The sequence below is a fragment of the Nannobrachium achirus genome (genome assembly GCF_963921795.1).
Source record: "Nannobrachium achirus genome assembly, chromosome: 8".
NCBI lineage: Eukaryota > Metazoa > Chordata > Actinopteri > Myctophiformes > Myctophidae > Nannobrachium > Nannobrachium achirus.
The window spans coordinates 20,672,297-20,696,783 of record NC_137817.1 but is presented as its reverse complement, the minus strand read 5'-3'; the positions used below and the strand labels follow the sequence as shown (position 1 = coordinate 20,696,783).

At 42.1% G+C, this 24,487-nt stretch overlaps 2 protein-coding genes across 2 annotated transcripts; both read left to right on the top strand.

Moving 5' to 3' along the window:
* Window positions 1–1,967: 1,967 nt before the first annotated feature.
* On the top strand, window positions 1,968–14,902 carry LOC308290441 (von Willebrand factor A domain-containing protein 5A-like). Its single transcript, XM_080732276.1, has 15 exons — window positions 1,968–2,107; window positions 3,603–3,680; window positions 4,629–4,831; window positions 6,360–6,582; window positions 8,303–8,484; window positions 9,041–9,155; window positions 9,472–9,647; window positions 10,139–10,227; window positions 11,620–11,764; window positions 11,964–12,043; window positions 12,164–12,278; window positions 12,470–12,628; window positions 12,761–12,864; window positions 12,959–13,164; window positions 14,764–14,902. Exons 2-15 carry the CDS (start codon window positions 3,626–3,628, stop codon window positions 14,826–14,828), a joined length of 1,917 nt encoding a protein of 638 aa, XP_080588402.1. The 5' UTR covers window positions 1,968–2,107; window positions 3,603–3,625; the 3' UTR covers window positions 14,829–14,902.
* Window positions 14,903–15,984: 1,082 nt separating this feature from the next.
* Window positions 15,985–23,089, top strand: LOC308290442 (uncharacterized protein). The gene is made up of 7 exons (XM_080732277.1): window positions 15,985–16,089; window positions 17,534–17,588; window positions 18,439–18,556; window positions 18,728–18,782; window positions 19,382–19,582; window positions 20,380–20,556; window positions 22,053–23,089. The coding sequence occupies exons 1-7, from the start codon at window positions 15,999–16,001 to the stop codon at window positions 22,169–22,171; spliced, it is 816 nt and encodes a 271-aa protein (XP_080588403.1). The 5' UTR covers window positions 15,985–15,998; the 3' UTR covers window positions 22,172–23,089.
* Window positions 23,090–24,487: the final 1,398 nt, after the last annotated feature.

The following is a 24,487-nucleotide window of genomic DNA, read 5'->3' as shown; positions in this document are numbered from 1 at the left end:
GGCAGGTAAATAAAACGTCAGGGCAGGTGAAGTTGGCTTTCAGGTTGCCCGACAGGGCAAGTGCTCATTTGAGAGGGGACACAAATGTCTATAAACATGAGATATCTGTCTAAACACCTGAACGTGGCCAGTGCGCTGTGTCTTCTGGTCTGTGGAATGTAAAATAAGAGCACTATTTACCTATAATGTGCTGTTTTTACTGTTGCTACATTTAAAAATAAAAAGTGTGAACCCATAGACATATTCAATCATAGCTAAAGTATTTGGTATTTGTATTTGGAGGTATTGAGGTATGACATTTTATCGCACAGGCCCAGAAAGTAAAGAAATAAGTGTTAAATTGAGCGGTAATTAAAATCGTACCTATCATTTTATAAAGGCCGATTTACTTTTCGGGCAAGTGGGCATTACCTTCGGGCAAGTAGAACATGACCTGTACTTGCCCGATGGGCAAGTGCCTCTGAGACCTTAGTGTCAACCCCTGGATGTATATCGGACCATTTACCCATATATGGAGACCCCTGGTACTCATATATGGAGATCCATGTACTGTATATGGAGATATGCTTTGAGACCCCAAATATGCTTACTCAGTTATTCGTTATGTGAAAATCCTATGACGTCTATCACATCTGACATGATACATACAATCCCTTTTATGCCCATACATGGAGACCCCTGTCTGAACCAGCCACACATATATGGGCTTTCTTACTCAATTATGGTTATTCCCATATGAAGTCCTGTTAGATATGGGGATTAATATTGATGACATCAGGGAACTCCTTATATGGGCATAAAAGGGATTCCGTTAGTATTCCCATGACATCACAACACACAATGCCTTTTATGCCCATACATGGAGATCCCTGTCTGAACCAGCCACATAGATATGAGCTGTCTTCCTCATTTATGGGCATTCCCAATTTTCCCATATGAAGCCCTGTTATATATGGGCTTAATATTATTGATGACATCAGGGATCTCCATATATGTGCATAAAAGGGATTCTGTTTGAGTTGTTCCCATGATGACAACACAGTGATGTTAAGCGTGTGTGTATGTGCATACTGCAGTACGTAACACCCACAGTGGGAGGCAGCAATACTCCGACGGGCGTCTAGAAGGCAGGAAAGTCAAAAGAAGAAGAATTCTGTCAGAAAAGCCAAGAGTGTATCCATGGCCCCAACATAGGCCAAGTGGGTCTGCAGCCAGACATGTCTCGAGAACATAGGGGCCCCAATCTGAGTTCCCAGAGGTAATTCTTTCCGCCACTAGGGGGCGAAAACTGAAGGAGCGCTCCCTAGCTCCAGTTCAGCCAATCAAAAGCTTCCATGGGCAGGGTTTGCCCAGAACTCATGTGCGTTTCCAAATAACGCGGAGGGTAAAGGCATGAAGACAATCTTAAAACTTGTACTGAGAAAAGCCTGCATTTGCACAATGCACAGCTATTAATGTGTCACTCACTACAGTGCTCAAAATAAACCGTGCTAAAACAAAAAACCTGAAACTTACTTTGTACTGCTTAAAAAAGGGAAACTTTGTAACTTTGCAAAAGAGAAAAACGTAGGCCTACTGTTGTGGGGAGCAAGAAAATCAGGGATTTTTTTAAAAATTCTATTCCTACTCAAAATCGGATTATACTTTAACCCTCTGACCAAACTATTGTCACTACTGTGCTCAAAATAAAACTCTTACTGATTATCAGTTACATTGATTGTTATAGTTTGGATATGGCATCGGGCGTATTATGCTGCATGTATTTAATACATGTATTATTGTAATGGATCGGTAGGTAGTAGGTACAGTTCTGCTTTGCACTAAGAGCACTAACGTTCATATTATGCATGCACTTTCATACTTAAGATTATTGAGAGGGGCGTTCCGCGAGGCGGGTCTTAACTCTAGCCTGGTGGGTTTAGGAAACACGCGTCAGAAACCCAAACACGGAAGTCTCGAGAGGGGCGGGATGATATATCATGGATGATATTGACAAACTGAAACTATCTTCTACACATTTATAGAGATTTTCATGGAGGCTGTTCGTCAAGACTGAACTCTTGCCAACATATCGTTTCAGTCTAATCCTATTGCTTTGCAAAACGAGGTAAGAATCTTTTTGTTAAATTGATTTGATTAGCTTTAGCTAATTCTAATTCTTCCATGAATGAATTGAGTACGAAGGAGCCTAGCTTTGGTCTAGCTCCTTTCGGATCGGAATACCTTTCACTCCGCTGCTATGCAGCTACGGGAAGAAGCTAGAATTGGAAATACTCAATAACAAATACCTCAAAATTGTACTCAGTTACTTTACACCACTGAAAATGAGTGGACAATAATATTATCAGACACACAAAGAACTATAGCCCTGAATGACCATAACAGGTCTGTAACTCTGAGAGTTATGGTCAAAGCTCAAAGCAAATGTATCCAGGTCTAAAAATACACTGTGTATCATACATGTTGGCGATTTGACCATGTATGTCTAATTAAAGCTAATTGAATCATTTAGCCAAAGATAAGCTGACCATTTGTCTAAAACGGTGGCTGACACCTGCAAATATTAAAAGGATCTGAATATCAAACTTTACTTGGTTGGTTTTATGTTGTTTAAAGTTACTATTTGCAATAGGCAAATGTGTTTAAACCAGTAAGACTCCCTAATCGGGAGATAAGCGACCGTAGGTATGCTCAGGTTTCAACTTGAAAAATGTAATTGTCAGATGGGTCAACTAGGGTCATGTATTCAGGGCTAAGGGTCATACCAGTACTAAGTTCTCAAGTACCCGCAAATTGCAACACTAGATTTTTGTAATAATCGGATGAATCTAGGGTTGCAATACCTCCCATAGGGATCCAATGGATCAAAACGTTTTTTTTTTTTTTTTTTTTTTTTTTTTTGCTATCTGATTGTATTAAACAACGTCAAATTCACCAATATTGCGGCTCTATGGAAAGCTTGCCTTATCCTCTTTCTATCTGCAAAGTGTTTGTTTCATAAAAATCCACCGTAGACATGTTATGAGTTATATCTGTCAATAAAATCGAGAAGACATGTTTAGGCTATGTGACATTTAGAACCAGGTGGTCACAGGACCACAGAGTGACTTCCCACGAGCGCTTCCAAACTCCAGCACTTAGAACAAATAATCACCTGAACTGAATTTCTTGACAGAAAATAAAATCATGATAAAAGTTTACTTGTGGTGTTTTATCATTGGGAGCATAAATCGGTGTGCAGACTTTTATTCTTCTATCTATATTGCACTGTTTTAGTCTAGCACCCAGCCAACTTTGGCTATAGATGTGCGTGCCCTTTGGCTGCTTTGCGGTCATCTTGCTTATTTAGAAAATAAAATCATAACAATTCTACGGTGGATTTTTATGAAATAAACACTTTGCAGATAGTAAGAGGATAAGGCAAGCTTTCCATTGAGCCGCAATATTGGTGAGTTTGAAAATCTAGTGTTGCAATTTGCGGCTAGTTCTCAAGTATTTTATTTGCAAGGGAAGGACCCCCATTATTTGACATGGTGTGTAGAAAATGTACTTTCACTTGTTTATTATGAATTTATTTCAAGAGAAATGTATTTTACTTTCAGATTTCAAGCTCTGTTGAAGCTATATGAACAGTGCAAACACAATGGAATGTGGTCTGGTCTCTTGCAAGAATGAAGCAGGTAAAAGTTTCAAACATCTGTGTTCTTTGTTAGGCTACAATGTATTCTAATGTTTTAAATCAAGACTAAGGTTTTTAGAATGGGCCTCAGGTCTAAATGGGTTAATGGGAATAAACCTCAAGCAGACTTGGGCACTGATCTGCCTAGCCCCTCTCTGGACCCAACTAGTTACCTTTTTTTATTGGGGAAGACGGTAACCAGGGTCCCTTGCCGGTTAGTCCACTGTCCCTGATACGCACAGCTACCACTGTCTGGTCACGGACAAATACAACGTCGCTCAAATGTTGTTGAGATTCTTCAAAGATGCCAAGAACTGCACTAGACTACCGCGGAAACGTGTGTGAATTGGCGCTAATCGGTGTTGCCGTTAAGTATTTTTAATCTATTTGTGAAAAATGTAGATTCTTTTCCTCCGTTCCTAACTTCCATAGAGGTAGCTCAATTCCTATGTCCCACGTTAGGGAGCGTTTGGATATGTACACTGGGAGGCAGGAGCGCTCTCATGTGTTGATATTGGTTTCAGTGCACTCCCGCCTCCCAGTGAACATATCCAAACACTCCCTAACTTGGGACATGGGAAGTGAGGAAAAGAGGCTACATTTAAAAAAAAAAGATAAAAAATACTTAGCGCAGATTCACACACGTTTCCGCGGTAGCCTACTGCAGTTCTTGGTCTATCTTTGAAGAATCTCAACATTTGAGCGACGTTATATTTGTCCGTGACCAGACAGTGGTAGCAGTGTGTATCAGGGAGAGTGGACTAACCGGCCTGGTTACCGTCTTCCCCAATACAAAAGAGGTAACTAGGGTCCCATCTGCCTTGAGTTGACTTGGTATGTAATCAGTGTGTAAGCTCCAACATCTTTCCCTTCCTCTTTTTACTCTCTCCCACGTGTCCTCATTCCATTGCGCTCTCTGTGACTCCTTTGTTCTCTGTTCCACTGTCAGTTCCTCTGAAAGGCATTGATGTGGAGGTTGAAGTGAGCGACCATGTGGCTACAGTGACCTCCATTCTGCAGTATGAGAACAAGGAGGAGAGTCCCATAGAGGCCATCTTTGTCTTCCCTCTTCCTGGTGATGCTGCTGTCTGTCATTTCAGCGCAAAGATTGGACAGTCAGAGGTTGTGGCTGAGGTGAAAGAGAAACAGGAGGTGAGCTACCAAGGAAATACTTGATTTAAACAGCCTGGACTAAGCCCCATGGTCACCTACTTTCACATGACTTCACTTATCATTTACCATGTAACCACCTGTTTTTTCACAAACTGAATTTTTAACTGGTTCCATGACTTTATCACCAACTGGATCAATTTTTCAATCCTCAATCTAGATTGTTCCTGGCCAAACACTGTTACAAAGAGGTTTATGCAAATGTTTACATCTTGTGAAGACTGACCCAAACCAACAGACACGAAAGCAGTTTAAAGTTCAAAAAAGTTTATTTGGGAGGTATAATGTTATAAAGTTCAGGGTGGGGACAAGCATATGTAACATTCCAAGAACACAAGTTCTTCCCAAAATGAGGCTCTCTCCTATATTGCTCACAGGGGAGACAGAAACAACAGTATTAGGCAATGTAACCAAACACAGTAAATGTGTGACAGAGAACAAGTGGAGTGTAATCACTTACCGCCCAATGGAAGTGTTCCTCGAGCAAGGAGGGTCAGCGATGAATGAGGCTTAGTTCAGACAAAAAAAAAATCTTTTTTCTATCAATTACTGACACCATGGAGACTTGAATTCATGGATATTTTCTAGTGTTTCTCGCATTCCTAAGCCAATAATTTGATGACCAGCAACACTTTATCAGAACCAACTCAGCGCAGCTGTCTCCAGCTGGTCAGTCAGCGCAAACGTGTCTTCACATCAAGCTGATTGAGAACATAAATTGGCACAATGATCTTCCCTAGGAAGCAACGCTGGCCACGGTGCTGAACTCTGCCGTTACTACGCGTGGAGACACTCACCTGATCAGCGGTACAGGAGCGAGACTCCACAACATTTACTTACATACAGTAGGATAATGGCATCACTATCAAGGAGTACTACTGATCACGTATAGTGTTGTATATCTATGCTAAGTGTCTAATCTCATAGAGCTCGGTGCTCAAACAGCCTGATATGTCCTCCTCAGTAGGGCTGGGGTGTATGGATTTCTTGTTATTGCGGTAATAAGTCACTGTTTACCGACTGTATGGCGGTAATGCAGTATTTCCCCAAAAAGTTGTTTTGAATGAAAGACAAATGAAAAATATAAATAATCGAGGTTATGAACTCGACACTGCGGTATTCTTTACACGACCACGGTATTGTGGTTATTGCACCCAGCCCTACTCGTCGGACGACATCTCTCCCACTCCCATGAATTGCAACATGATCAGGTGGTTGACTAGACTCACTAGAACCATTCTGACTCGTACTATGAGTCAGAATACAATGGAAATGCTCAGGACTGGTTTACACTTGGATTTCTTTGCTATTTTGCAATCATCAATCAACTCTTAACTCTTAAAACTGGTTTATTTGCCTACATTCAACGACTATCCACATGTTTGTCTCATTGGCTATTCTTGACTGAACTTTGAACAATTTCCTTCAGTAATCACTCACTAAGATAAACAAAGATATATTGTCATTTAGCCCACTGAATCTCAAGTCTTTATATGCACTTATTGCTCAGGCTCGGGAGGAGTATGATGATGCATTGAGCTCAGGCCAGCAGGCCTTCCTGTTGGAGGAGAGCGAGGAGAGCCCTGATGTATTCTCCATGAGGGTGGGCAGTCTGCCTCCAGGAGAGAGTGCCTCCATCAGGCTGGAGTACGTTACTGAGCTGGCTGTGGAGGCTGACGGTGGGCTGAGATTCTGTCTGCCTGCTGTGCTCAACCCCCGGTACCGACCTCAAGGTAGGAAACAACAACAACAGACAACTTCTACTATATCCTTTTGCATCTGATACTTGTACTCCTTAGCTCTATAATCCTTAACTAAAGGGGAACACACACCGGATGCGGAGGCGGCGCGGAAGCGCTGTGTCAAAACATACAGCCCCATCTATACTATAATTTTGCGAATGTCTGTCTGAGTGAGTGAGTGAGTGTCTGTCTGTCTGTCTGAAACAGCGTTTCTCCTCAGTGGCTGGAGCAATTGATCTGAAATCGCATCACCATTAGCATATGAACACACCTGACATAACTGTGAAGCCCGTTTGTCACTTTCACAAATCGTATGCTGTATATTTGCATTTTTATGGTGTATCTACTATCTATTCTGCATCTAGCATGAGGCACATCTATTCTGCATCTAGCTTGAGGCAAAATGTTTAACCAGCTCTGTGTGCGTGTGTGTGTGTGTGTGTGTGCAGGCAGGCGGGTGTGTGTGCAGGCGGGTGGGCGGGCGGGCTGGGGGGGGGGGGGGGGGACAGTATCTCTGTAGCCATTAAACGAAACGGGTTTCTTACATTGATGCTCCTACATATTATCATGCAAGCACCAGTTAAAGTTACTTTCCATCCCTCATATACTGTATGCACAGTGCACATCCCATAACCCACACACTGCACATCATTTTGGAGCTCATATCTTTGAACGGGTAAAGGCTAGTTATTTTTAATTAACTAACCCACACCGGCATGTCAGACATGCGCAGCCGCGGGTCTGCCGACCTCGCCTGCCGACCTCGCCTGCCGCACAGATATGCCGCTGTTCTATTTTTCCAGCGTTGCCACGCGGTGAACATGTTCTCCTGTGGTTCTCCCCACCGGGGGAAATGGATGTGCTGTGTGGCAGCGCGCCGCATCCAGTTGGGGTTACCGTGCGGCACTTCACGTGCGTCGATACCGCGACGTGTGCTCTCCTTAACCTGTTCATGGCACTTACTCTGACCTGTAAGTTGTAAGTCTTACAACTTACAGGTCAGAGTAAGTGCCATGAAAATTTCAAGCTGCAGCTGGTCCATAATGACCAGAATCATTATGGGCGCTTCAGTCTAGAGGGTAGCACGGGTCCAATTTGACCTACCTGAACCCAAATGGACCTGTGAGAAATATACTCAGCACCCGCCTGTTATTGGGAATATGAGATCCGATACCCAAACGGACCTGTGGCAATTAGACCCTACCCTACCCTGACCCGAGGGACAAGTCAATATTTTAGACCCGAACCGGCTCGGTTCTCAGTTCGGGTCTCGGGTAATCGATTCAATATGCGAGAACTGACGATAATATGGATTTGGGAGCATACTTACGTTGCATGTCTCATTAAAAACAATATATATTTTAAAGTTGAAGGGTAAACATTATATTTTTTAAATCTCGGGTCCTCTCGGATCCTTACAGGTAAATGCATTATTTCTGAATGCCCCGAACGGACCCGTGGCAATTAGACCCTATCCTACCCTGCCCCGAGGGACAAGTTAATATTTAGAACCGAACTGGCTCGGTTCTCGGTTGGGGTCTTGGGTAATCGGGTCCTGGAAGACCCGTGCTACCCTCTACTTCAGTCATCTCTTTCTTAGGAGGTAGTGAAAGTGGCAGTGAAAGAAAATAGACAATTTGCAGATGATATTTTATGTTAGAGTGTGATCGTGCTTTCATTATATTTAGTACTTGTGTCCCCTCTTTCTTAGGTGGTGAAGGTGGCAGTGGAGGGAGTGGTCAGCCTCAGGTGACCTCTGTTCCAGCCTCTCTAGTGCCCTACAGTCTGTCCTTCTCTGCCCGAGTGACCTCTACTCGACCCGTCTCTAAAGTAGAGTCCAGCTGTTCCCTGGACCCTCTTCAGTACCTCAACACAGAGCAGACCCAGGCCAAGGTAATGTGTGTGCGCCTGAGCATTTAACGTGTCAAATTGTCCTGAATAATACAATGAACCTCCATCAATATCAACAAGCAATGTCAGTTTTCAATGTTGATTTTGAAATGTCACTTTTCTATTGAGAATTAATGTTCTAAAATTGCATTATGTGAATTCTTTTGACAAAAACATTCCATCTGAGTTGGAGGTGTTGTGTGTCGTTTGTGTTTGTGTTGTCTGTTGATGAAAATGTTGATGTGTATCAGGGCCTTATCAATTATGATGATGGGTAAATCCAGGGGAGGAATTCTAGGTTTGTTCAAATGTACTTGGCAAACACTAAATAAAGAATACAAATAAATGAATACATTATTTTGCAGTGTATGCATGTGCATTGCTAGAATTCAAAGTTAACCATTTGACCACCAGCATCCTTATTCTGCGGGAAACATTCTGCCAATGTATAAGCAAGCTCACAACGCGTCACGACACAACGTTTTCTGAACTATTTTTGACCAAGAGATTTGGTGTTGACAAGAACCTCCCCTCCCCCCATTTTCCTCTATAATCCCAGGTCAGTCTGAGTGATGGGCACAAGTTTGACAGAGACGTGGAACTTTTGGTTTATTATAAAGATGCCCACCAGCCCGCTGCTATTGTAGAGGCAGGAAAGGATTCTGCCAAGCCTGGTAAGCTCTATTTGTTTTTGAGCGGTGCTGCTAACCGCTCCAACATCTGGCTTAGTATGTTTGTATGCATGTATGTATGTATGTCCCACACTTGGCTCATTGGCCAAGCTTCGCAGGACGCTTGATAATGAAATTAACTCATAAAAAGCACCACTCCCTTCACACTGGGTGTGATTTTACTTTTATAAGTAACAATTTTGCTCTTATAAAAACATTTGGAGAGCTTATTATGTCATTTAGTAAAATTGGACTTCCCTTTTGGTTTGATTTTAAAGTTGTCTATCTGTCTGTCTCCATCTCCTATCCTGTCTTACAGGCTCTCTGATGGGCGACCCAGTGGTCATGTTGAGCCTGTACCCCGAGTTCCCTAAAGCTGTGATGTCATCACTGGCTTCATGTGGGGAGTTCCTGTTTTTAGTGGATCGCTCTGGCAGCATGGATTGTCCCATGAACAACGAGCGTGAGGGGCCAGATCGCATTAGCAGTGCCAGGGTACTGCATGCTCCTTTGTTCCTTCCATTTCACAGTTGAAAATCTTGACCTGATTTCCATTTAATCTAACATTTGTTGAGGAGAATATTTGACAATACACATTGTTTGCATCAAGGGCTTGCTATGAGCCCCTGTTTCAACGCATAGAAAATGTAGTCATGAGTAAATCAAGAAAAGGAATAATCATATTAATGACATACATTTATATTATTAATTAATGCAATTTTTTGCATGCATAAATGATATTCAATCTGTTTGGGATTAGAAATAGCCATGCTGGGTGAGCAGCAGTGGTATACAGTATACCCCATAGAAAGATTAGAATCAACACAATCATTCATGTGTATTGTTTACCTGCTTGATACAAGACATGGTCACAGGATGAGGTTGTGTCAAACAAGACAAATTCATCCCTCTGTCACAGTCCAAATGAACACTTGAGGATGTTGCTGTGTTTGTATATGTTTCTATCCATCTATCAAATTGTGTAGGACACACTGCTACTGCTACTGAAAAGCTTGCCAATGGGCTGCTACTTCAACATATTTGGCTTTGGAAGTGAATACGACCACATCTTTCCGTGAGTTACACACTCACTAATTGTTATTATTATTTATTGTTATTGTTATTATTAGCCTAGACACTGTTTGATTGCACTACAATGGCAAAAAGTTAAATAACAGACTTTTCACAGAAGCGATTAACTTGATCCCTAACGCATTGTTAAAGATTATTTTACTACGTTTTAATGAGTTGACCTGGTTGCTACATCAGTGTTCTGAGCTGATACTTAATAGATGTATTAATATATTATTATTGATTGTATTGATTGGTTGAAGAATTTATTAGAAGTTTGCATATAGTCGGAGGCCTTAAGGATATCTCGCGCTAATCAGTCTAAAAGCGCGAAATTTTGCACAGATGTAGCTCAGGGTATGCTCTAATAATTTAGCTAGGGCGCCCGAGTCGGAAACCTTCGGGGTCGCCACAGCGGCCAAATCAAGTTGGGCTCCCATGGACTTTCTATACAGGAGGATTATACCCAGAAAAACATTTTTTTTCTGGGTATTTAAGTAGGATCTGAGGGGTCTAACTAGGGTTTTGTCATCATGCTGAAACCATTACAAGCATTTGTTTTGCACAAAAAACATTCCTTGGGCTAGAAATGGCCTCAGAAAACGATGCATGTATGGGTGAGCATTCATGTTAGTCGGAGGTCTTAGGGTTTTTTTTTCTCGTGCTAATCAGTCTAAAAGCGCCAAATTTTGCACAGATGTAGCCCAGGGCATGCTCTAATGATTTAGCTAGGGCGAGTCAGTGACCTTTGGGGTCACCACAGCTCCAGAAAACATCCAAAAAACTCTAAAAAGTGATGACTCACAAATGCTTGCAATGGATTCAGCATCATGACAAACCCCTAGTTAGACCCCTCACATCCAACTTAAATACCCAGAAAAAAAGGGTTTTTCTGGGTATTTTCCTCCTGTATAGAAAGTCGATGGGAGCCCAACTTCATTTGGCCGCTGTGGCGACCCCGAAGGTCACCGACTCGGGCGCCCTAGCTAAATCATTAGAGCATACCCTGGGCTACATCTGTGCAAAATTTCGTGCTTTTAGACTAATTAGCGCGAGATTACCATGTCATCTCCCTTAGGCCCCCGACTAATAGACAAGGGTACAGTTTCATGACCGTTCACTGGTACAAGGTCAACTAAAAGGATAAGCTCAAGTAAGCACTAGACTTATTTAAATTTAGAGCCTTTTTTAACTCATATATTCTGTACATACATGCATGCATACACACACACACACACACACACACACACACACACACACACACACACACACACACACACACACACACACACACACACACACACACACACACACACACACACAGGTAAGGTACTCTTTGTGAAAACTTGCTTTTCCAGTGGAATAATCACAGTGTTTCCATACTCTGTTATGGCAGTGAAAGTAAGAAGTACAGCCAGACCACCATGGATGAAGCTTTGGAGAAGGTCAAGACTATGTCTGCTGATCTGGGCGGGACAGAAATCCTAAGTCCTCTCAAACACATCTACAAGCAGCCCTGCATTCCCAATCAGCCCAGACAGGTACTGTAGCAGGCAAACACACCCCATTGTTGCACCATGGCATGCACACACTACACGTACACTTTAAACAAACTATACACACCACACTAAATACACACTACATGTACAGTATACACTATTCATTCAATAGCCATATTGGGTGTAGACAAGTGAAGACAAATAGGTGTTATTGATATAGCTGTCTGTTTTGTCATCCCAGCTCTTTATCTTTACTGATGGTGAGGTGTTGAATACAAAGGAAGTGCTAGATCTGGTGAGAAACAATGCAAGTTCTCACAGGTGGGTCTACGTCTACACAGTAATGTCTGTATGCAAAAACAACAACTGACAAGTCCACATTGTTGTGTGTGTGTATGCACACACAGTACAGTACATTGATTATATCCTATTCTACTGCAGGTGCTTTACCTTCGGGATTGGGGAGGGGGCCAGCTCTGCTCTCATCACTGGGATGGCCAAGCAGGGTGGAGGCCATGCCCAGTTCATCACAGGAACAGAGAGGATGCAACCCAAAGTAAGATATGATCGACCACATAATCCATGAGAGTGCAGTGACATCCCGCTGGCATAGAAAAGAGAAATGTCCCAAAGTAGTCCAAATCAATAACGGCTCTCCACTGTGGCAGTACATACTGTATGCACTGCTTTCCGCTTAGTTGTACCGTTTTCAACATCTTGTTTCTCATTCTCTTTTGGTTTCGATAGGTGATGCAGTCACTTAAATTTGCCCTGCAGCCAGCTGTGGTGGATATTAAAGTGACATGGGACCTGCCAAAAGGAGTGTCTGCAATACCTCTGTCTCCGCCTATCACAACCCTTTTCCAGGGCCAAAGGTCGCTAATTTATGCCCAGCTCACTGGAGAGGTAAGAGCATCAACTTTGGGACCATGTACATTACACAAAATCCTTTCATGACTGGTTTGGTGCAAATTGTCAGTCCTGCGTGCATGCACACAACTTTTTTTTATATCCAATGTCTCTCTCTTTCTCTCCCAGAATTCAGAGGCCAGTGAAAGCAGTGTGACGGTGAAGTACAGCCTGGCAGATCAACCTTCTCAGAATAAGCTTGACTTCAGTCTCAAACCTACCAAAGACACTGGGTAAGTTATCCTTTGCTCATTGAGCAGTGAGGCAAAATAAGTAAACATTTAGCCCTAAAGGAAATACCACAACTCTTTATTCTCCTGTGTGCAGATTGACAGTCCACAGGTTGATTCGCTCCCTGGAGCTGGAACAGAGAGACAAGCAAGGGCAGCAGGATGAAGCAGTGAAGAAGAGGGTTGTGGAACTCAGCATCGAATCAGGAGTGAGCAGTGCCATCACTGCTTTCATCGCTGTCAACAAAGCAATCGGGGAGGCTGTACAAGGACCTCTGTTACGCAGAAATGTTCCAGTAGCAAGTAAGTACTGTAGGGGTCTGTAAAAGTCACCATGATAACTTCCTCAAACACAATTAAGATCTACTGTATGTGGGGGTGAAGTCTGTAGGTGGAACAACAGAGCCTTACCAAAGTGACATAAAGGTCATGGCTTTGATGTACTATGATTGTTGCACTGTATACTCTATACTCTGCTGTATAAGCTTAATAAGTACAGGATATTTACTTCAGCAATGAATAGCTACTGTTTAATTATTAAACAGTAGATATTCATTGCTGAGGTAAAGATCTGCGGTAGAGATCTTGTAATAATAATTCAGATTAAACTTAAACTGAATAGTATTAGGCACTGTCCTTATGTTAAGGTTTAGGCATGATGTTACGGTTAGCTTTAAGGTACCGTTCATATTTAGACATTTGGTGAGGTCAAGGTTAACTCAATATTTTCCTCTTTCACTGCACCAGGACCTCTGTTACACAGAAATGTCCCACCAGTATGATTATGTATTTGATTTTAAGTGTTTGTACTGTATATACAGTATGTGACAATACGGTCCATGATAATTGCTTGAACTGCAGTTTTTGTTTAATGCAAAATGCATATTCTTCCCTTCCTGAAATGATGTAGTGTATAAAATCCCAAATTCATTAAGATGATATTCATCAATCTCCTCAAATTTAAAAACCTTTTATGTATTTTTCAGTCATGCAATTCATCGTTTGTCAGCCTTCTGATTGGTCCCTGAGACTCCCTGACTGGCCAACCAGAAAAAACATTCACTTTTCGCTACCGGGGGTGGAGTTATGCAGGGGGAGAAAGTCGCTTCAGTCTTTCACCGCGGTGCCGTGATGCGGAGCACGGCCGGGGCGCAGTACGGCGCATAGCGATTTCGATAATAATAATGAATAAGCTTCAACAAACTAGTTCACATGAACGACAATGATGTAACTAAGATATTCGATTGGGTACATATATTTTAAATGGGCAGAATTACAATTAAAATACATTTTATGTTGACAGCCAGCCTATAATTCCACAACTTCCTACCCAAGATGCACTGCTTTCTCTCTCTCTCTGTCCTCTGCCTGTTTCAGAGGATTAAACTAATTAAAACATGTATTTTCGGCGGAAAACCCGTTTTGCAATGTAACTACTGTACTTTTTTTGTTCCCTTTTTATTAATATCACGTAGATGTTTTTCTTTTGGTACTTTAAATAGCAATAATGAGGCTATGAAAAATCTTTTTCCCCCATTCATTTCCATTATAAAAACAATCTGCCCTGGTTTTTGTCCCACTGGGATTAAACTAATTAAAACATGTATTTTCGGGGGAAAACCCCTGTTTTGCAATGTAATTACTGTACTTTCGTGTTCCCTTTTTATTAACATCACATAGATGTTTTTCTATTTGTTGCGACCGTCAGGTCGCATTTACTATCAAAACCTCCACCGGCTGTCCGTCCGTCCGTCCGTCCCGTCCGTCCGTCCGTCCGTCCGTCAGTCTGTCTGTCTGTCACGTCATGTCACACTTTTGCCCTACTCATATCTCCACCATCATTGCCCCTATCCATGTGAAATTTCCACACACACTCCTTGTCTGTCAAACCACAACCTTCAGGACCGCCAGACCTCCACGGACCCCCAGGGACCCCCTGCCACCGCCGCCAAATAGTGCAAAAATGACCAAATCAACACCCCGACTGGGCTGCTGACGGGGAATTCCCGGGGACCACCGACTCCTGCTGCTCCAGCAGTCCTTCACCTTCATTGGTTTAACTTTGCCCCGCCCCCTCCCCTCATTGTCCAAAACTTTATTTGGCTATACTCATCAACCGTTTGTCCTACAAACTTGTGGGTGCTGTCAATTGACTTGATTAAGAGTCCTTAACCTTAATTGGTTTAACTTTGCCCCACCCCCTCCTCTGATTGTTGGCAGGCTTCAGGTAGGCAGGCTGATATCTGCTTTGCTGGATTGCTGGTGTTTGTGTGCAGGGGTGTCGCACCAAAATCTGGGCCCTGGGTACAAGGATTCACTGCGGGCCCCCCATGAATGTTCTTCATAGGTGAGATTTAAATAGCGGATCTACAAGCTTGCAGCGTGCCGCGCTGTGAGCTTGTAGATCTGCTATCTTTCAATAGCTAAAGTATAAAATAATTAAGTCCCCTCCACCTTGGGCCCTAGTAACTCAGTCCCACTTCCCCCTTGTGACACCCGTGTGTGTGTGTGTGTGTATTCGCTTTTTTCTCCACTTCTCTCACAGACTGACTTCTCCTAAATACACTCCACTCTAAAGTAATTCTACTGTCATCTCTAGGCTATCAATCAACTATCTAAACTCTAACTCTAACTCTAAATAGGCTATTCTATATTCAAATCTCAACAATCCATTCCTCCCCTCCCCTCTATTTTCAATGGAGACAGGAGGCGGGGTTTCAATTGACTTGATTAAGAGTCCTTCACCTTATTTGGTTTAACCTAGCCCCGCCCCCTCCTCTGATTGGCCCAAACTTTATTTGGCTTTACTCATTAACTGTTTGACAAAGAGTGGATTCTGTGCTAATAGAATGGCTTGCTTTAATGCGGGCATCACCAATGCTGGTGTGTGACAGTAAGTAGAACATTTCAGTGTTATTCAAGTACATTACAACATTATTATTATTATGCAATACTACTTTTTTGTTTTTCATCTACATGTACAATACATGTTGAGTTTGTTTTCATATTTTCAGAGCATTTAAAGAGCTAAATATTCACATTGTGGGCAGTTTTCCATTCCTAAACCTGCCATTCCTACCCACTGCCATTCCTACTGAGGTTAGGGTTTGGTTTAGGTGGTCACTGCCTCCGTAGGAATGGCAGTGTGTGGTTTAGGAATGGAAATGTGTACCTGTATTTTTTTCTTCCAACGTGAAGATGAGGACCTTGGTGAAGTTGGGTCATGCGGTGAGTTGAGAGAAAATAAGTATTTTCTTTTGGTGAACTGTTACTTTAATGTCCAGGAGAAATTTCCCTTTACTATTATTGACTCCAGATATTGAGTATTCAACAATAAGTTCAATCCATTCTGTGAGTTCTGGCTTGTTCTCTTCCATAAACCAAGTCTTTCTGCAGTAATAAAGCATGCAATTTCCAGTCCAAACGGTATTTTGTGACCCCTTGTGGTACTATTGGGAACTGAACACTATTTGAGCACTAACAACAGAAAGCTTATGTGATACACAGGCAGAGAGGCTGGGAAGCCAGAATGTGGACTTCAATAGCCTAGTCTGAGGCAAAGGAATTGACACATTAAACAATATCTGCCAGACTGCCACACTTCATAGTTAGCTTCGCATAGGCCAGACACTATCGCAAGGCTACTTCATAGTAAGTATTCAAACTGTGCAGAGCCGTTTACATGTAGGTGACCACACGCATGCACATATATACGCCTGCTGTGCGTGTGGGAGGGTGGGGATAATTTATAGATGATCCAACAATATCTAGAACACACCACTGCATAGTACACACCCTGATACTACCCTACTTTCAGTTTGGTTTATTTTCAGATGCTTGTAGAAGTTTGTTTTAGTACTCTTTAAAATAGAGTGCCACATGGATAATTTTTGTAGGCCAGCCCAAAATACAATCAATCATAACTGTAAAACACAATTTGTAGCTCAAAAACAAAAGGTGCCAAAACATTTGATTTTTTTTAGGAGAATAACCTTCGTCTATCAAGTTTTGGTATGTGTTGTGTTGTTGTTATTTAGATCAGGTTGCACTTGTTGATGCTGATGTCACCAAGAATGCTGCTCCTCATTGGCTACCTTTGTACTGTCGTCATTTTTGAAGCGGTGAAAGCCGCTTCCAAGGAGTGGCTTTGTGTGTCCCCTTACCATTTATGGTCATTTCAGTCCAGAATGAACAGGTTTTTTCTGTCCGTAAATGTGTGTCCCCCATGTCCATATATGGTCATTTCAGTCCAGAATGAACAGGATTTATCTGTCCGTAGATGTGTGTCCCCCATGTCCATATATGGTCATTTCAGTCCAGAATGAACAGGTTTTATCTTTCCCGTACGTCCAGAATATGTGTGTAGTGTCCGTCCCGGTGATTAAAAATGTCCAATGAGACCATAGTTTGAGGATTGGTCAAGCTTCACATGACAATCCGGCCCTCCAGATAAAATCATTAATTCATTCAGAATTCAGAATTCTGTAGCTCTAGACAATTTTATACTCAGATTCACCGCTTCACTTCGAACCGAGGTTTGATTTTTTTGAGGAGAATAAACTTGACATAACGATTTGGTATAACATACCCCACAATAAAGGACACATTTAACATTTAGTACAATTGGACTTCCCTGTTGGTTTGATTTTAAAGTTGTCTATCTGTCTGGCAGATCAACCTTCTCAGAAAAAGCTTCGCTTCAGTCTCAAACCTACCAAGGACACTGGGTAAGCTGGCCTTACACAAGCAGATAATCGTGGCATTGAAATATGGTATTGTTAAATATTATTTGACTACGTTTTAATGAGTTGACCTGGTGGCTACGTCACGGTGCTCTGAGCTGATACTTAAAAGATTTATTGCGACCATAAGTCGCAGTTTACTATCAGAACCATCACAGCTTGTCCGTATACGTCCGTCCGTCCACATGTACACTTTTGTAAGGTCTATGTTATCAATGTGATGCCAGCAGAACCACTCTAACAGAATGGATTTTCTGCTCTGACATCATGCTGACGTCACCGTGATGTCAGGGGAACCACACTAACAGAATCCCTTTTATGCCCATATATGGAGTTCCCTGATGTCTATATAATATTTAACCCATATCTTATAGGACTTCATACGGGAATGCCCATATATGGAGGCCACATCGGCCACATACCACACTAACAGAATCCATATATGGCCAAGACAGCCCATATCTTTGTGGCTGGTTCTACATACTGTACATCTCCATGTATGGGCATAAAAGGGATTGTATGTATGATGTCAGATGTCATAGATTTCATAGGACTTTCACATAACGAATAACTGAGTAAGCATGTTTGGGCTCTCACAGCATGGATCTCCATACATGTGTACCAGGGGTCTCCATATATGGGTAACTGGTCCGATATACATAACTGGACAGATGGCCCTTTAGGGTGAGGTCGCTTGTCACCCTGAGGTGTCTTACTAGTTAATATATTATTATATACTGTACATGTATACATACATACCCAGGTAAGGTACTCTTTGTGAAAACTTGCTTTTCCAGTGGAATAGTCACAGTGTTTCCATACTCTGTTATGGCAGTGAGAGTAAGAAGTACAGCCAGACCACCATGGATGAAGCTTTGGAGAAGGTCAAGACTATGTCTGCTGATCTGGGCGGGACAGAAATCCTAAGTTCTCTCAAACACATCTACAAGCAGGTACTGTAGCACGCAAACACACCCCATTGTTGCACCATGCACACACTACACGTATACTAGAACTGCACTATGTCCAGGTGCCAACTTGCATCTTGTGCACTAGTAGGCCATGTATGGTTTCAAGTCAAATAAATGTTATTAATATAGTTGTCTATTTTGTGTAATCCCCAGTTCTTCCTCTTCGTGCTTTTCATGCTCCTAGGATGCAGCAAAGGAGAACTTCCAGGTGAGTGTACGGGACAAAATAAGACAAGATAGTTGAAATCCAATTGGTGATTGATTTAGCATGCAACTTATATGATAGACCAATATATACATATTGGGTTGAATTGATCAGCAAGTCTTGGATATGTTATTTAATGGTTGTGATTGTTATTAGTATTGTTTTTTTTTTTATATTTTTCTTTTTTTCCCCTATGTTTAATGGCCTTTACATCCTTGCACATTGCTGCTTTTTCGGCCGAATATTGGAGCAAAATTTGGAGCACGTAAAAAAATGTAAAAAAAAACTACTGCACTTTATGTCAATCACGTTTGCACACTGCCGTCCGTTATTTCGTCTGTATATATTTTTTTCGGACCAGGGTTTTCTTCAGTTTTTCGCAGCTGCTGCTACTGGGTCCCTGCTTTCTCTCTCTCTCTCTCTCTTAGGTAAGGGATCCTTAGCCTGAAAAACGATGTTTTTGAGGAGTTCGGATTTTGAAAACGCAACCAAAAAACACAGTAATGTTTAAGGACCTTTACTCTAAAAGAGCATACATGCTCAGTCAACCTAATATGTATATATTGGTGCCTATACTGTATCAATTTCCTTTTTTCTTCAAGCCATAAGAAAGTTCATCTGGCGTGTGGATATGAGTAAGTTACTCATATCCCTTCAGATGGATGGCACCCAGGCCTATGAAATCAAGACGGTGCAAAACTACCTGAACCATCCAAGGGACCAGGCCTGGCTGAACCAGACTCTTGATGATCTCGAGCAGTGTTCTACAAGTGTGGTGTCAGAAGCAGAACACAAGTTCACCGGTTAGAAGCTATTTTCATATCTTTATATTACAAAAGAGTAAATGATCTACTTCCGGGTCATGTATCGCTAACTTAATACCAAACCACTTGGCCAAGATGTACTACATATGTACTAAATATAGCTTAAAAATTCAAACACCCATGTCACCTTTGCAAGATGTCGTTTCCAAACCTCTGTATACAGTTGTATTCGTTATTACCCTCATATTTTGCCTCTGTATAAAATAGCCTCAAGTCGACCCGGAAACAGTTAGCCAAATAGCTAATAGTTAGCTCACAACTTTCCACTTTTCTCTTTCACCTCAATCGCAGTAACATCCGTATACATCACGTCATCGCATCACCAATACTTTTTTTCTTTTTTTTTTTTCAAAACTTTTTTTTTCCCAAATTTTATTTTTCTCAAAAAACTTTTCCTCAAAAAACTTTGGCCATTACACACACCACACTGCCGCAACATGGCGGTGAGGGCCGCACAGCGGCCTGAACTCTAGACTTTTGCGGCCCTTCCGGGCCGCAAACTTCTAGTGCTGTACAGTTGAGCTACAAGGGTTTTCATTTGAGTGCAGGGCTGCAAATATTGATTAGTTTTAGTAGCAGTTCTATCGATTAGATTTAGAGAATAATCGAGCGTGTGTGTGTGTGTGTGTGTGTGTGTGTGTGTGTGTGTGTGTGTGTGTGTGTGTGTGTGTGTGTGTGTGTGTGTGTGTGTGTGTGTGTGTGTGTGTGTGTGTGTGTGTGTGTGTGTGTGTGTGTGTGTGTGTGTGTGTGTGTGTGTGTGTGTGTGTACACAACAGACGGTAGACTTGAGTGGAAGTTTGGATGTGAAGCAGGTAAAGAAGATGCTATCTTTGAAGCAGTCCACTTAAACAGGAAGGTGGTTGCAGTGGGACAGCGCTTGGCCAAACATCTGGAAAGCCTGAAGAAAGACAGCTGCTTTCACATAAACAAGTTTAGCCACATGCTGCTTGCAAGTGAGTATTCATTTAAGACATCTATTGCTGGGTATATAATTAATTAATTCAGTAGCCAGTGTCAGGGATTTTCCCTTATTTCCGAGGCTCCTTGAACACACCACCTGTCCAAATGTAAACTGTTGACTTCCACTCGGCTACGTTATGATTTTGTAATGGTCCTTAGAGAGTTTTAAACAAGAACACAATCAGGAGATAGATTTTTTGAGGGGCTTTACATGCCTGTATTTGATATGATAGTAGACTGACAGGAAATGGGGAGAGAGACAGGGAGTGACATGCGGGAAAGGCCGTCCGGACCGAATCGAACCGGCGCCGCCGCCAGGCTACACAAAGCCCATGTGGTATGCGTCCCGGACTAGTAGGCCAGCGAGCATCCAATCTGGAGATATATTATGAGATAAATCCATTTATTAGTGCAATAAACTCTTCATCAACCAGTGCAGCTAAACTTTACATTTACCTCTCAAATTAATCACAGTTATTCGTGTGAGTTGGCTTCAGGGTCCAGCATTCACTGCCATATAGGAGAACAGACTCTACCGTCGCATAGAAGAAGCTGAGTTTTGTTTGTCGGGGAGGTTGGAGTTCCATACACTAGCCATGCCATTCAGGGCCCTCCATGCAAGTGCCTTCCTCACTTTAAGATCTTGCTCTGTTGAGTTGACCTATGATCCCAAGTACTTGGAAGCCCTTGACTTCCTTCAGAGCCATGCCTCTAGTTGTTGTCGTCAGAGGTGGGTGTTCTGATTGGATCTTATAGGTGATCACTTCAGTTTTCTTGGCATTCAGCTGAAGGCCAACCTTGGCACACTCTGCTCAAGAGCTCCTGTGCTTGCTCCTCGTGGTTGAAGAGTAGGCTGATGTTATCTGCGTAGTCTAGGTCTGTCAAGACTACGGCAGGGTGCCGTCTTGACCTCTTTGGTGTAATAGTGAGGCCAAGATCCTGCTCTCGTCCACTGATGGCCTTCCTGAGCGCGTAGTCCACGACTATGACAAAGAGGAAGGGGGCTAGGATGTCTCCTTGCAGTACCCCACCTAGGATGTCAAATTCCTCACTGTGATATATATTCTCTCTGCAGTAATAATTTTAGTCGATCACCCCCTCTAATATTCTTTTTAATGTTTTCTAGGCCTTCAACCTTGAGACTATCTGGATTGCTGGCGTGTACATTGTACAAATGTTTAGCCATAGGGTAATCCAGATTACCTCTTCTGATAGCATATTTGTGCACCGAACTCTGTCTTTTAGTCAGGGGGTTTCTTTTAAAAGATATTATTGCACTCCCCACTAATACAACATATTCAGAATATACTGAATGGTTATGATCAAAGATCTTTTATTTACTGGCCAGATAAGGTAATGAATTGGCGCGCCCTCGCATGTCCGCATGTCACCCTGAGGCGTGTAGAACCACTGAGAAAACCCATTGTTGATGCTCAACCTCTTTTTCTTATATAATAATCATATTCTTTCATGTCTCCCCCCCCCCCAGCCCCCCCCCCCTGCCCAGGGTTGCTTAGTGAAGCTACAGTGGTGATCGGGGACCAAGTGGCGGTGGCGGTGGCGGTGGCGGTGGTGGTGGCGGTCGTCGTGGGTATGAAAGCAATTTAACCCAGCAAGACCCGAATTAATTTATTTTTCTTTTTTTTTTAATGATTTTTATCCCACGATTTTTGCAACCCATTTTTCTCACCCGGTGACTACCTAACCTGTAGTCTTTTCCATCTGGCCAGTGATGTATTCGGACCAGTTACCCGTATATGGAGACCCCTGGTACCCATATATGGAGATCCATGTACTGTATATGGAGATATGCTGTGAGAGCCCAAACATGCTCAGTTATTCGTTATGTGAAAGTCCTATGATGTCTGACATCTGACCCTTTTATGCCCATACATGGAGATCGCTGTCTGTAGAACCATTGAGAAAACCCATCGTTGATGCTCAACCTCTTTTTCTTAGATAATATTCTTATTCTTTCATGTTGTCTTTGCTGGAATTGCTGCTGCAAAAAAAGAACTTGTGTCTAGGTGGAAACCACATTCCATTTCGATCAAAAAGGAAACTATCCTTTCTGAATGTTATAGGGTTGGAGGCATCAATTGTAAGAGCAAATGGGGCAAAAAGGCAATCTATTGATATACTCACACTTGCTGTAGAAAATATCAAAGCACAATTATAATCTGTGAAACAAGGTATCTTATGTTTTTATTTTTTGCCACCATAAGCCTTACATAGACGATGTCAATGCAGTGTAATGTCTCATTTGTTGTGTTATGATGGAACCAAAGGGAAGGTGGTTTTCAAGGATACAAGTGGATGTATTTTCTTGTTTTTGTCTTTTTTTTTTTGTATTTATTTTTTTGAAAAGGGTCACATAAAAAAAAATATTTTCTATGGTTCAGTGGCAATGTAATTCATCTTTCTACCCAAGTCAAATGATTGTTAAAATAAAATGTACATTGCCAGTCTTTACCCATGTCAAATGATTGTTAAAATAAAATGTTAAAATAAAATGTACATTGCCTGTTATAAAGTGTTTGTCTCCTTTCTTAAGATATACAACATCATTAAAGTTAAACTACACATACATAATACTGTTGCTGCATATACACACGCATGTTGCATAGAACTTGTTTTCAATGATTAATATCTATCGTTGGACCACCAGAGGCCAGCATACTGTGCTTACCTCGGGGCTTCTTCACCTGTGCACTGTCCACATGGAACACACAAACCAAAAACAAGTTGTATCTGTGACCCAACCCTCATGCATGGAAAGATGAAGTGCTGTGTATACATGTGGTAAAGGATGCTAAAAGCTCTATAACACAACCCAGACGGCACCATTGGTCTTCGCGACGTCGCTTTTAGGAAGCTTCGTAGCGTTAGGGTTGCTGCCTAGTTTTGTTCATAGCTTTTGGGTCGTTTTGAGCTCTTCATAGCGAGCCATTGTCCTTCCGTCGCCCCTAAGTCGTTGCTATGTTGCCTTAACCTCGCCTACCAGGCTTTCTCCCGGGAGAGAGCCTGGTGTTCGTTCACAACAGACCATTTGGTTTCCGCCTAAAGCGCAGAAACCACTAGAAGAAGCGGCGTCGCTTTGATTTGGTTCCCACCGTTTGTTTCCCCAATCCCTATTAAAATGCTCGAGTAGCCTAGTGTGGTTTTGCCGGTCGCTAAAAGTTGGACTAAAACATGCATATACCAAACTAATTTTTCAAAAGCAAAACTACTCCGCATCGAGGAGTTTATTAGGTAGGCCATAAAAGTATGTCCTTGAGCGCAGGGGAATTATTTTGGGTTAAAACTGTTTCCGGTGGATAGTTCCGGCCAAATTGTAGTCCTTGAGTACTACAACATGACGTTTTGTGGTTTCCGCTCCAGACCGGTTACAAACCCGAAAAGTGAAGTGATCCCAGACTAATGTTGCCTATGTAGCGTCTCTGAGCTAGAGCTACTGTAATCTGGGTTCCCAGAAGCTTTTCATTTTTTTCGCCACTAGGGGGTGCGGGAGAGCTACTGCCACCGCATGAGACCATGGCATGACTCTATATTTCAGCTGCGCCTGCCCCTAGCATCACCAACTCTCTTCATTTCATCTGTTTCAAACAGGTTTGTATATGTAAAACATCAGTTATGCACTAGAACTAGTTAGGATATTTTCTAAACTTCATAATTGGGTCAGGACCCATTTGTGGATAGCGGACAATTTCTTTTTTGGTCCCTTTATTTTTTGTTTCTTACATTTAGTTTTTATTAACCCTAACCCTAAATTGTGAATTAAAAACAAACATGAATAAATCAAAGTAAAATCTAAGAAATTCCATAAATTAGAAAACAAATGTTAAGTTAAAAGAAAATAGCCGATCTACAAGCTTACAACGCGGCGCAAAGCAGTGCGTTGAGAGCTTGTATACCTGCTATTAT